Genomic DNA, 13,981 nt, shown 5'->3' with positions numbered 1-13,981 from the left:
AAAAAGTATGATGTGGCCGTCAAGGTGAAGAATGGACATTCTTCGTCTTCAAGTCGAGCAGCTCTGAAACATTGAAGAAACACTTAATTTCCCATAAATTCTTCACCATAAAAGTCCTGTGCTATTTTGTTATATAAAAGCTTTTATAAAACCAGCAGTGACTTAACACAACTACTATACAGCTGAAAGCAAACATGATACAGTAAGATAAAGCAGATACGTGAACATAAAAACAGCGATGGAGAAGAGAAACTAAACCTCATACCACAGAGATTCAGTTAGATGCTACTAAAATACTGAGAGCTGAACACACTAGGAGGTAGACCCGGCATGCTTTTACTTTATCTTGTGCACAACTTGGCACAGCTCGGCGCATTAAAAGTGGTAATAATAATGCAAATCAGAATGGCATGTTTTGATTCAGTGCAGGCAAAAGTGACAATGAAAAAGCCCCAAATAGTTCAAGCAAGACATGACCACAGGACACGAAGGAGACGTTTCAGAAATCCTTAAGTTAAAAAAAATTAGTTAGTGAAAAGAATTCTCCATCCACATGTTACGTTGTATTTAGTGACCACACAGACCACTGCGGTCTCCAATGCTGCCTCTTTCTCAAGAGGTACATTTTTACAATCCCTTCTTGCACTGCCATATATGTTGTCTATGGTGTAAGTTTTGACTCTGGGCTGCATTCTCTAGTGTATGTATTTCCTAACATCCATCCCAACATAAAGGAAGAATGGAGGTATGTCAGGATTTGAAGATTCAAGTATGCTGGCAGTAGAGCTTAGTGTTGTTGAAATAATTATAATACCAGTACCCTTAAAATAACACCAGTGCCTTTTTTTTTTAAAGGTTCTTCTTTATGAAGAACATTTGCGGTGACTAGCTCCAAGCAAAACCTTATAGTCCAAAATGATTGAATGCAGGTATTGTTTGACTGAAGAGGTTTCAATACTTCTTGGTACTGGGTTATTTCAAGTGATACCTGAAACGTATTGAGTACTGATACCCAGCCCTAGTGGGCAGTGTGGGCAGCATGAAAGGGATTTCACTAGAGAGAGCTTTGGGGTTATTTTATCTTCCTTAGCCTGCTATTCAAATGTTTATTCATTAGTCACTATAAAATACTCTGAAGTGACAAATATACACAAAATATATTTTTCAGATGAGAGGAATGTCCCTCCCTCAACCTACAAGCAATATGATTTCATCTCAGCTCACCAGCCTCCCTACACCTGCACCTCAATCAACAGCTTGCCGACAATCTCAACAGCCAACAAGCCTCTACCTTGAAATTTATGACCCACGTGCCAGTCTGCCACTGCATTGCAGAGGAGAAAGACAGTTGAGGTTGTCTACCGTGGTTCTCTCTGCTCTCACTTGGAGCTTGCATTCAAGTTGGATGAACTGTGTAACTCCGCTTCACCCGGTCGGGGTCCAAATGCAAATTTTGCGCTTCGATTGAGCCAAAATTTGCTCCCGTTCTCATTGCTTTTTCCACCCCGGAGGAGATAAGAATTCTTCCAGCTCTAATGCACACAGGGTGTACAAAGATAGAAATGCATGCATGCTCATGCAACACACACTCATAGGCACATGTACTCAGCACAGTGTGTTAATATGTCACTTCAGGCCGAATAACAGCAGGAAAGGATCCCTACATGCAGACTTTAGCTGAGTACACACACAAATACACACACAGATCTACACAGAAACAAGAACATCTTCACACTTGAAATTGCCTACTTTCAATTAAAGCACCTTAAGCGCTTGCAAAGCCCTCGATCAATTCACCATTACCAGCTGCGTTTAGCTACTGTACACTTGAAAATGCATATCGACCCCAATCAATAAAAACACACATGAACACACTCAACACACACACACACAGAAACACACACACACACACTCCTATCAGCCAGGTGTGCTCCCACATCTCTGTGCTCTGGGGCTGTGTGATTTACTGGTGTAATGGTGATCAGTATATGCTGGTGTTGTGGGTTTCCACTGCAGCAGGCAGATCAAAGCGCTGATCAAAGACTCATGGGCATACTGTACGCTCGTTCTCTCCAGGTTCCTCTCCTCAGCTTTCCTAACACTGGTTTTAACGTTACTCTGGCACGGCTGCCTCTCTTTTCAGTATGCAATCTCGTTTTTTATTTATTCTTAATGATAGCGTAGGCTCTACACATTAATACATATCCCTGTCATGTTGGAAAATCCATGTGCGGTGTAAAAAGCACTTCAACAGCACCCCATGTGGTGTTAAGCAGGGTTCGATTTATGCCATTTTAGATTCTAATTGCCCCTCGCCATTTGCTTAATAATTACTTCTCATTCCTTATGCATGGAGGTGGATGGCACTGCTCTCTGAGGTTATTTGGTGCATCACAAAACTTAAAGGTAGACTGTACGAGGCCTTCAGAACGGACTGGTTCATCTGAAGATGATAATACTCTTATCATTGTTATTCTGATGCTCGTTATTCATTCTTTGCTTACAAATTCAGTTAATTGCTTCCCCATACTCATAACACGGCTACTGATCTGTTGTGATAGCCTTCAGTGATGAATATTCGCATGCTACCCACCCAGATACTGCCTGTCCTTCAGGAACAAAAATGTTTTGATGTTTTGCCACAAATCACCAAATCATGACCCACATCAAATTAGGCTTGGGCAATGTCGACTAAATTGGTGTTCTTTCAGCATTCTTGTAGTATTTAATGGGCCAGTTCACCCCCAAATCAAAAATGTATATTTTTCTTCTGACCTGTAGTGCTGTTTATCCATCTAGATTGTTTCTGTGTGATATCAGGGTTAAAGGTGAGATGAGTCATTCTGTAGAAAGGTAATTGATATTTGATCACAACAGCTAAACAAACACACTTCTCCTTTCGGTGCTCCCTCAGAAGCTCCGCCCCTCAGTTTCGTAAGCACGCATTGCCATTGTGATGGTGTATTCACGCCAAAAGTGAAGTCAATATTCGCCTCTCGTTACTCGTGGCGGATCATTTTGGAAACATTTGTAGTTACTCAAGTTACTCACATTTCTGTGTTTATTAACTTCAAACAATCAGCCATAAGCTAATGAGCAACATGCTAACAGAGAGTGAGCTCAGGCCAGCAGGCACCAGCTGTGTGTGCGTGTGTCTGCACGATGATATGGTTGGTGCTGGTATTTTGGTGGAAATAAAAAAGGCCAGAGGAAAAATGTGTATTTTTGATTTGGGCGTCAATGGTCCCTTTAAATAGCAACCAGATGGTTGAATCGGTCTCTATGACAAATCAGTATAAAATTACATATTCTAAACACAATAGTGTTTACTTTGCACCTTGGCTGTTTCATCACTTTGTTTTCCAGCTGTGTGTTGGTCAGCGGTGCATCAGTTTTGAGAGGTGTAACTCTTAAGCACCACACTGAGCCTGAGAACAGCTGCTGAGAGGGCGATACATCATTTAAAAAAACTGCAATTGTTTTCTGGCCAGGCCGCCGCTGGACCTGGAAAAGCCGTTATCTTGATTACAATGCTGGCCATAACATTAATTCAACGTCAGACTGAAGCCTGGCTCTGTCTGTTTGTCAGCTGAACGAGAGAAATGGAAAGAAAGGAGCAGGAGAAATGAGGGGACTCTGAAAAATAAGCATGTTAATAGACCGCAAGCAGAAAGAGAGAGTGAGAAAGGCAAAGCGGGGCAGACTTTGATGGGCGATGAGAGATGAGAGAGAAATGAGTTAATAGATCTTCAGCGCAAATAATATTTGCCAGTAGTGACAGGCTGTCAGAAATACACTGCATATCATTAAATCCACATCTGCTGTCCTGATTTTAAATTACAAAATGAATTGGTATTCAGCTGTGTGCGCTCTGTTCCCCTCTTAAACCCACTGTACCCTCGACACATACGCTGCAGTGACTCATTTACATAATCAATAGTTTGTAATTCAAGAGTTTGGCTTCAGCACCCAAACTTTCAGCATCCAAAGAACTCTGTTGCTGTTCTTAAATTGTCCAGACCGAAAGCAATAGATCATGTTGACATTGATGTGAGGCTTGAATATTGTCTAATAAACAAATTAAATGGCATATCGAGGATGTTAACCCACTAAACAGATTGTACTCTGCTTGTATCTGATATTCAAAGCTCTTATCATGTTTCAAAATGGCATTAAATAGCTGCTTTTGTCTGGACTTAACCTTGCACTGCATTCTTGTAAAGCATTTTGCAAATACAGAGAGGAGAAAATTTGGCTTTGATCAGTGGTTAGTCACAACTTTTCATCGTCATCCTCATGTTCCATCTTTGTCCAACCTGCAGACATTAATGTCCCAGTGCTTCTTTCTTCAATAAAAGTTAAATTTGCTTGTTTCAAACCTGCATTGTTTCATGTGTCGCAGCGATGCCCACAGGAGCACAGATATTGATCAGGTGTCAAACTGGTCAAATGAAGCTTGTGGCTAAAAGTTGGAATGACCTGTCGATTAATCCATTAGTTGGTTGGCAGAAAATTTATTAATTAATAATTTCAAGCAAGATCCTCAGTTTACAGCTTTTACAATGTGAGAGTTTGCTGCTGTATCATTGGAAATTAGTCAGACAAAACATGCAATTTCAATATGTCACCTTGGGCTTTGGGAAGGAATTTTATTTACAGCACAATTGATTGATCAAGCCAGTAAATAATCAGTAGATTTAGCCATTGCTGGAACCTTAAAGTTGTCCATCACCAAACTTCTTTCACAGAATTACAATGCGTGCGTTGAACATGCTGCATTTCATTGAATGACTGACCTTGTTGAATTAATAAAAACGTGTGGTTTTGCCTTGACTGGAAGATGAATGTGTGAATATTAATGAGTTTAACTGCTGTATTATATAAAATATGAATCACAATGTGAAAGCCGCCATAAGCCAAAATTGAGTGAGTCTGAATGTGAGAGAGTCTGCTGCTGCTTCTTCTTCCCTCTTTAGAATTAAACTGCCCGTGTCCAAAATCTCTCCCTTGTTCACTCATTCACTACTTCCTTCATAATATGCATTCAGTAGTTTAGTGAGCAGTAAATTGAGAGTTCAGACACTTATGAATTGTCATCATAAAGCAACTCATACGACTATAATCCACACATTTTTCAGGAATTAGTGTGCCATGGACATGGTGCCATGGCCATTGTGCAAATTATGGTTGACACCACTATGTATGATGCATATCAGACAGTAAACAGTACATAGTAAATAGTGAATAGAGAGTGACTTTGGAAGTAGCAGTCACTCTTTGACTCAAACACAGAATTCTCTTTAGAATGCAAACACATTCATATTCATACATTATGCATGATCCACTTTTTTCAGTCCAATCCTGATACCTGGATATGCCGATAACAATACCAGTACTAATTGCTAATTAAATCCCTCAAAATGTTGACTTTTACTCACAGTACAAGTTTTCTGTATTTCGAGACTGATATTAAAATATCTCCAGACTAACAACATGTTGAGTTAAGCCAACTGTTGGGCTGCTATGTCACTCGCATACTGTCTCATGGTATGTTATGGCAGGTTCCTGCTCCAGCACAAGCTCCACCTGAATGTTTAGCTCACAGAATTCATCATATAGGGATTATTACTAGATCTCTTTATAGTTCTTTTTCAGATTGTTAACTCCATCTGCTTGGATGTAATGTGGTTAGAATTAGCAGACTACCTTTAAATGCTTGTTAACATTACATATTTCTGTAGCTCAAAAGGTCACTTTGCTGATAACGAGTGACTACTGTTATTCCTCATGAGCTAATTGTTCCTCGCTGGCACCTGGATGACCCTCGCAGCTCTACAGCCATGGCTGCTAGATGAGCACAGGTTTTCATGTCTCATTAACGGAGATGTGAGTTAATGTGAAAGGACTCCAGGCATGACAAAACCCCCCACCCCACCCCTCGTCCTTGGATATATGTGTATTTTCGCCCACTCATTTAATTAAACGGCCGGAGCTAGCCATCGTAACTGGGCTGTTCATCAGACCCATATCACAGACACAGAGAGGCAAAATGGAACCTGATCTTAATCTGAACTGAAGGAAATGATTTCCAGGCGACGACTTCTTCTACCAGTTATTGAAATATATAAATGTATGCTGCAGATATTTGGCTCGCTCCTGTGGGTGTGTGTATATATGTTGTGTACCAGATGCTACAGCTCAGACAAGAGGCATCTCTTTCATGTTGCTCGGAGGTTTGTTGAAATTGTTTTAATTTGATTGGGGGCCAACAACTCCCAACAGCTGTGACCTTGTGCACGCAGAATATAGAACCTCCTTTTGATCATCTTGGTAAATAACTGCGTATGTCAGTATCCACAATATGCATAAGCCAACCGCTAACCTTCAACCCTCACGCCCACCCCTCCAGCTTTCCCCATTCTCACATGACATTGTATATGAAATGGTTTGTTCATCTTGTTAATATGCTGCGTCTAATGATGCATATGAAAAGCAATCAGTGAGGCAGCAGAGGATCTGCTTGAAGAGCGGCGTTAATAACTTAGGGAAGCAGGAGATTGCAATGCCCCCGCTGGCTCCACACACACTCATACAGTACACATATTACACACAGGAAATTCACAATATGCTGCATTCAGCACTCAGTTTTACTCCACACTTAATTTTACATGTATGACTTGTGGTTCAGTTTAGTTAGGATGTCAGCTTCACACATCTTTTGCACATGTGGGGGTGTTTCTGTGAATTATATGCGTGTTATGCCTGTGTCAATGTGTTTCTTCCAGTGACTGGAGGCATTCCACAGGGTTCAGTGTCTGGCCCACTGTTATTCACCATTTATATTCAGAACACTGGCATTTCCATTAAAACCTGCAGGCTAGTTCACATTTTTTATGCAGATGATACAATTTTATACAGTTCAGCAAAATTTATTCAGTCAGCTGTTGATGATATGCAATGCTCTTTGAAACCCTTTGTTTTAAATACAGACCAGACACAGTTTATGGTTTTATTCAGAGTTTAAGGAAATTAACAACAGAACAAGTACTCAGGCATCGTGAGGACAAATTTACTTTTAAAACATCAATAGGGCATTTAAAAAATTTTGGTTAGAGCTTTTATTGGTTTTTTTTAATCAATTGCCATCCTGGTGTCTATATGAATGTATATTCAAATCATTACTATTTTTTTAATTATTTTATTATTCATTTTCTATGTCATTACCATTCTCTATTTACCACTATTATTATTTGATATTTTTGTGGTAATGTTTTGCACATATCTGTCAGTATGTACTGTGCATGGCTTCTGCTCTGTAAGGATCAGTGAGAGCAGCGTGCACTGTAACCTGGCTGTGTGCGGTGTATAGAAGAGCAGCTTAAATAATTTACTCAACGCCTCTTCGAGCTGAATGCACTCTTCACACCTTCCCAGCAGCAACAGCTCGATCTCTGCATCTCAGCCTCCGTTCGCGCCTAATGACAACTGATGTGTGACAGTGTAAACATGTGTTACTTAAGCCCCACTCCTTGTTGTGTATTAATTTAAATATCATTGACACAAGTGCGATATGTACTGATCATGAAAGGTTTATGATATAAATGCAAAACATTACATAATTTATTGTGGCCTCTGCCGCCCATGGTGCATTACTCGCTCAGCACAAATCCTACAGAGGGAAAACCCATGTGCATAATTTATGTGAACAGTTGAGTAGAGCCAAAGCTGCTTTGCTGGTTAAAACTCTGATTAACAACTTCTATTACCCAGTCTGTCTTATCAGTCATTGAATATCAAAACTTTACTGCACAGAGGTCAAGCAACTCATTAAATGAAGTTTCTAAAGAAACATGATCAGTATATTAGCAGACTTCCCAATGAGAATTAAAACTCTCCTGAAACCTTTTTTTATAGTTTCAAACTGAGAGAATGTAAAAGGAAATCAATTTTTTTTTGTAATGTTTGTGAGTGCGAGTGTGAGTGAGGAGTTGTTGGTTCTTAAGCTTGTTGAACATGTTTTCTCAAGTACAACTAAATTAGTGTCAAGTTTATTTTACTAGAAAAGTAAGCTGTCTTTTTAAATTCTGTCATCTTAAAATGTAAAAGCAGCCTGCACACTAACATTTTTCAGTGAAAACAAATTGTTTGTATACAAATTGTACAGTGTATTAAATGATGCACAGTTAGTTATATGCAATGTCAGCTGTGAGGTTTTTTTTTTTTTAATTTTCAAACAAGCTTTGGTTCAGTATTTCCGTCTATAATCCTAATAGTTCATTAGTGTGAACAATTCTCTGAGGCGTTAAGATTAGTGAGACTGTGCTGTTCTTAACTGCTCCTTCATGGCTGTACTTTTAAACTGTTTTTGGACTGAAGCTCAAACAGCTCTTCAGTATGACTGTGGAAGCTTTTCATTGATGCTGCTTTTCTCTCCGGCTGGTTTGTGTTTGTAAGACTTTCAACTTGGCGCATATTTATACCAGTTTATTGTCATCATGTCTATTGTCCTTGCTACCCATGCCTTAGTTGAGTGGTTCCCAACCTTTTCAAGTTGTGACCCCCCAGAGTTATCAGGTTGGCACTATGAAATCTATTCTAAGGTATATTATATCACTAGTGGGGTGCTCTGGTAGCTCACTTGGTAGAGCGTGCACCCCTTGTATAAAGGCTGTGAATACGATTTCTGCCCGCTTCCCTTTCCTGCATATCATCCGCCCTCTCCCTCTCTCATTTCCTGTCTGTCTTCAGCTGTCCTATCCAATAAAGCACAAGACAATAACAATAACAAGACAATAAAACAGTCTTTTAAAAAAAAATGTCTTTCAAAAAATGTCATCACTGTTTGCCATCTAGAGACCTTCGTAATGAAAATGTATTTTAAAAAAGTTTTCGTTGAGCATTTTGATGTTTCGTCATAAAACAGAATGTTGTTGTAACTCCAGTGTACATTGTCCAAACCCAATTGTCCAGATTTCACATATTTGATAAGAGTCACGGCCTAAAGACATCTACGTGCCAATCAGGAGACATAGTCACTGTGCCACCTACTGGCAAAAAGAAGACAGACTTGTGTGACAATCATTTGATGATGTGGTCTACACTTGATATGCTGGAACATGAGGTTCAGGGCTGTGTCAACCCATCAGTGTCTGGTAACGAGGGAGCGGTCGCCTCACGATTTGACAAGCGTGGGGCTGTGAGGATCCATTCATCAGTGTTTGCAGCTTTAATGTTGGACTTGTCTTTTTTGTGGTGGTTTGTAGTTTTAACCATTAAAAAGGTGGCTTGAACCTTATGTTGAACATAATGGCTGATGTCACTGAGAGCTGTTGATTTTTGTTTATTTACTGTTAGTCGGTGCTGCTTGCCACAGCATTTTTTTTTCTCCACAGCCCCCAGAAATGATCTTGCATCCCCCTTTTCTTTCCTGACCTGCAGATTGAGAACCAGTCCCTTAGTTAAGAGAGATGCAATGCTTTTTTCATTTGGATGTAGCGGACGTTGTTGCCGTGCTCTCCTCAGCTGTGTTTTGACTGATGTGGGCAAACAAGGCATGACAGGTCCTCCCAAATTGAAATGTCAGCCATCACGTTAATTCCACAGAATCGGTGTAAGAGAGAAAGAAAGGAAGAAGAGGGGGAGAAAACCAAAACCTGTGACCCCTCCTGCCCTCCCACACGTCTTAATTTAGTACTCCCCTCCTTTTTAATGTTTCATTTGCCACAGCATTTCCAATCATTTTACATCACCGTCCTCTGCCGTTTTCTACCTCTCGATCAGACACTTACCACCCCCTCCCCCTCCCGTCCTCTCTCTCTCTCTCTGTCTCTCTCTCTCTTCCCCTCTCCCTCCCTCTCCCTCTTTTGCTTTCAGTGAGATGAAGCAGGAGCTGGCGGAGGAAGGCAGCAGATGCTCCATCCTCTCCAAGCAGCACCGCTTCAACGAGCACTGCTGTATCCGCTGCTGCGCGCCCTTCACCTTCCTGCTCAACCCCAAGCGCCTGTGCCTGGACTGCCAGTACAACGTCTGCAAGACCTGCTGCACCTACAGCAAGAGGGACAAAGCCTGGCTGTGCTCTGCATGCCAGAAGGGCAGGTCAGTGATTTCACACACAGCGGCAGAGACAGGGGGGGAGATTAGAGTAAACGACAGAGGAATGAATGGGGACGAGAAAGGATGTGAATTGGTAAATTGGAGGACACTGGATTGGGGGGGAAATTGGGATGGAGAAAAATGAAGGGGACATTTATGAGGGGTGGAAATGAAAAGGATTGAGAGAGGAAGAACATTGAGGGAATACGGGCACTGAAGGAGACAGATGTGAGAAAAAGTGAATGAATGAGAGGAAGGCAGGACTTTGATGGACTCAGCGCTGTAAGGATGGGTGTTTTTAGGATTTGGTTTGATTAACATCCAAGTCCTGTTTTAATTTCTGATGGAAAATAACTGTTTGAAGCTTTGTTTTCCTGCCTTTTTAGCATTTTTTATTGTTGTACAGCGAAGGAAGGAGAAGATGGGGCAATTAAGGCAAACAGTAATAAAAACAGATTAGAAAATTGAGGGAAATGTGTTTGTAGTCTAAGTAATGTGCATGTTGGGGTGAAAAGACAATATGTACATTGGAAAAAGACATACACACAAGACACACAAAGACGTAGACCCAGTGTGGTAGGGAAGATGAATAATCATTCATATGTCAGATATTTTCATAGATGTCTACTATATAGCTCCAATTTCTTGCGGGAAATCTTTTTTTTCTTGATCTTTTTTTATTTCCTTGTGCTTGCTTTATCTGCTCACAAACTAAAAAAAAATCAGGGTTTTAGACAAAAGAAGAAGAGACATTTTTGATTTATGGAACAAGAGAAAACAATCTGACGAGCAGCAGAGGTGGGGGAACTGCGCTGCAAGCTGGTCATATTTGAATTTCAGAACTGTGTGTGTGCATCCGTTAAGGCTGTTTACGGATGCATGTCTGTCCAAAGCCTTGGGAGTTGTTCTCGTGCCCCGCACTCACCATTGGACGAATATTAAGCTCAATCTGTCTGGGCAGCAAGGGTGGGGTGTTGCAAATATTATATGGCTGGAGTGCGTGAGTCAGTCTATGTGATGGATACATGGCAAAATCCATTGTGAGCTGGAGATATTAGACAAGAGAATATGGATGATATGCATACATCTACATATGTGACTGTAATGTGTCTTCTCTTATAAATAAAGGTGCAAACTAGAAGCAGAACCCTTTTTGGATCCTGGTAGAACCTTTATAACACAAAGGGTCATACCAAGAACCATCTGTGTCAGGTTTCCCACATAACCCTCGATGATAGACCTTTTCCACCAACATGGAATCAGTCCCATTTTATTTGAAGCACCTACCTTTGAAGCTGTTTCAGAACCTGAAAAGTAGGTTCCCAGCTGGAGCCAAAAAAAATAGCAGATTTTCCTTGGGAACCAAAGTGGGTGTGTCATGTTCTACAATTCGTGGCGCAGCGTCCTCTGTTGATGACATCCTTGATTGCAATGTTTCCACTCAAAACTGGTGGAAATGAGGGCTGGTTCCCTAGATAACACCAAGGTTCCAAGAATCATCAACAGAATGGTTCAAAAACTAGATGTTCTACAGAGAACCTTTCTATGGTGTAATGGAACCTTTCTACCTTCTGGGTGCTAAAAAGAAACAGCCTTGGGGTTTCTACTGAGGGCCCTTTTATACTCCAAAGATTTTATTTAGAACCCGCCCGGGGAGTTCTACCAAGAACCCTTTCATATGGTACAAATTTCATATGGTACAAAGACAAACCCTTGAAGAAAAGTTCTTGAAGGACATTAACAATCTCTTTCTTTGGAAAAAGTTTTTTTTTTTTTTTTCCTTGACTTTCTTCAACAAAGGGTGTTTTAGGAGCAAATGGTTCTAGGTAGAACCTCGGCCCTTTTGGAAACCTAATTTCTAAGAGTGTATATGTGGCATTCTATAGCTTTGCGTCAGATTACCATGTTTTTCCCACTTGAAATTCTGCTTCTGATGCTAGTATCTTCTTAAAATGCAATGTGATACTCCATATGTCTTTGGTCGAGATATTTAGAGTGAAATGTCACAAGAAAGACAGCAAAAACAGAGCTGTAGGTGTGTCTGTGGTTCATCTTGGTTCTTCTGCTTGTTTGTGTGTGTTAAGATGGAGGTGGACAGAGTTGCAGAGCACGACAAAGCTGTCCAAGAATGTGTTGCCCCTCCGCTTGGCCCCATTTCTTCCCCTCAATCCTCCACCTCTGTCTCTTTTTGTCTTTCATTGATTTTCGCTGCACGGCGCATTGAGTTAGACCTGCTGCCCCAAGTCCTGGTGTATGAGACAGGAGGGTGGAGGAGGAGGAGGGAGCAGGAGAGACAGTGAAGAAGAGGAGGAGGAGAAAGAGGAGGGAAAGGGATGATGGCAGTCAGAAGAGGTGGCAAGGTTTGCATCGATCATCTCTTCCCTCGCACTCTCTCCTCCCCGTCTGTCTGTGTGCGTCTCTGCCCGGGGCTCAGTAATGTTCTCATTAGGGGTTTAGACTGAGTCACAGATGGGCCTGATGTCACAACATTGCTGTCTACCAGCTACATATAAATACAGCACTTTTCATTAGCGCATTAAAAGAGCTTAAATCTGGTTTTAGCATGAATTACTCTCCCTCTCCGGGTGGAGTCGTGTCATTTGGAACAGTGATTTACAGCTTGCATGAGTGTTGAGCTTGAGGCTAGAGGAGCCTGAAACATTATTTTGAAATAGCTATTAGTCTGCTGCTGGAGTGGATGATTGCAAAAGAAACAAAGGCATTGGTTTCATGTTAAATAGACTGTAACTGTTGGGGAGTATGGGCTGATGCTCTCTGAAAGACGAGGTTTAAAAAGGAGTTATTGCGCAGTAAGTACAGCGCTAATTAGGTAATTTGTCATTATTTTCCTGGTTATTTCCAATGTTTTTAAAAGACAACAAAATACAGCATCTGTCTAAGTCTAATAGTCCATTGCATACAGTAGATGGAAGTCGGCATGCCCCCTGTTTTGGGGTCAGCTTTTTCTCATCACCACTGTTACATAAGCTAAATATCACTCTCTCCAAACCGACCAATCTCCACGGGCAAAATCATTTACTTTACCTTGCAGAATATTGGAGTTGCTGGTCTACCACTGCCTCGATCTGTCTGTTTGTTTGTGTTATTGTGTGACTTTGAATTTACCAAGGTCACAATAACACAGGCAAACTAAGAGTTTGCCCATGGAGTTTGACTGGTCTGGAGAGAGCGATATTTGATGTATATATCATAAGCTTCCCATTGGAAAAGGCTGATGGGAAAGTAAAGTGGTAGAAATATTTTAAATATAGCGTACTACATCTACTGTAGGTAATACACTATGGATAAGTACCTCGTACAACCCCGCATCAAATAATCTGAACTGTATCTTTAAAGAGGAGTCACTGTGCAGTTAATACAATGCTGATTAAGTATTTAGCATCGATCTAAGTCGAGTCAAAAAGTTTTAAAAATTACTATATTCATCTATAATGAATCAGCTTATCAGTGTGTCAGTGTTTTTGGCTCATTTTGAATTGTTTCTGAGGGAATTCTGCTGAATCTAAATGCGAAATCCGTTCGCAAAAGGGAACAGACCGCCAAATGGTCTCACTCACGCATTTGCCGGCTGTCCATCAACATTCACAGTGGCACGGCCGCGCTGCTTGCAAGTGCGATCCGTCTAGGGAAAGCAGATTTGTAATCATCGCACACATGGACACACTCAGAGGCTAAAGTCACCCACTCACACATGGATGCACATAAGAATGTAATGAATGAATGCAGACACATGGCTCTGAGCAAACATGACATGTGAGCACATGGATTGTATATCGGTTAATTATATTTATGAGCAGCTGTAGTTTAGATGGACGCAGTCATCGATTGGTTGATGGCTTCTTTTTTTTTGTCAATTAATATGAGATGC

The 13,981-nt window shown here is 40.9% G+C and overlaps 1 protein-coding gene across 4 annotated transcripts in view; it reads left to right on the top strand.

Annotated features, from left to right (window-relative positions):
- myripb (myosin VIIA and Rab interacting protein b) overlaps nucleotides 1-13,981 on the top strand; it is a 148,021-nt gene that overhangs the window by 66,818 nt on the left and 67,222 nt on the right. For all 4 annotated transcript variants that reach the window (XM_084747680.1, XM_084747678.1, XM_084747681.1 and 1 more), the window contains exon 3: nucleotides 9,874-10,095. In XM_084747680.1, coding sequence (XP_084603806.1) covers nucleotides 9,874-10,095 — 222 coding nt within the window. The remainder of the gene's footprint in view (nucleotides 1-9,873; nucleotides 10,096-13,981) is intronic.

The sequence above is a fragment of the Lutjanus erythropterus genome, chromosome 21 (assembly GCF_056507025.1).
Source record: "Lutjanus erythropterus isolate fLutEry1 chromosome 21, fLutEry1.hap2, whole genome shotgun sequence".
NCBI lineage: Eukaryota > Metazoa > Chordata > Actinopteri > Lutjaniformes > Lutjanidae > Lutjanus > Lutjanus erythropterus.
This window is presented reverse-complemented; position numbering and strand designations above follow the sequence as displayed.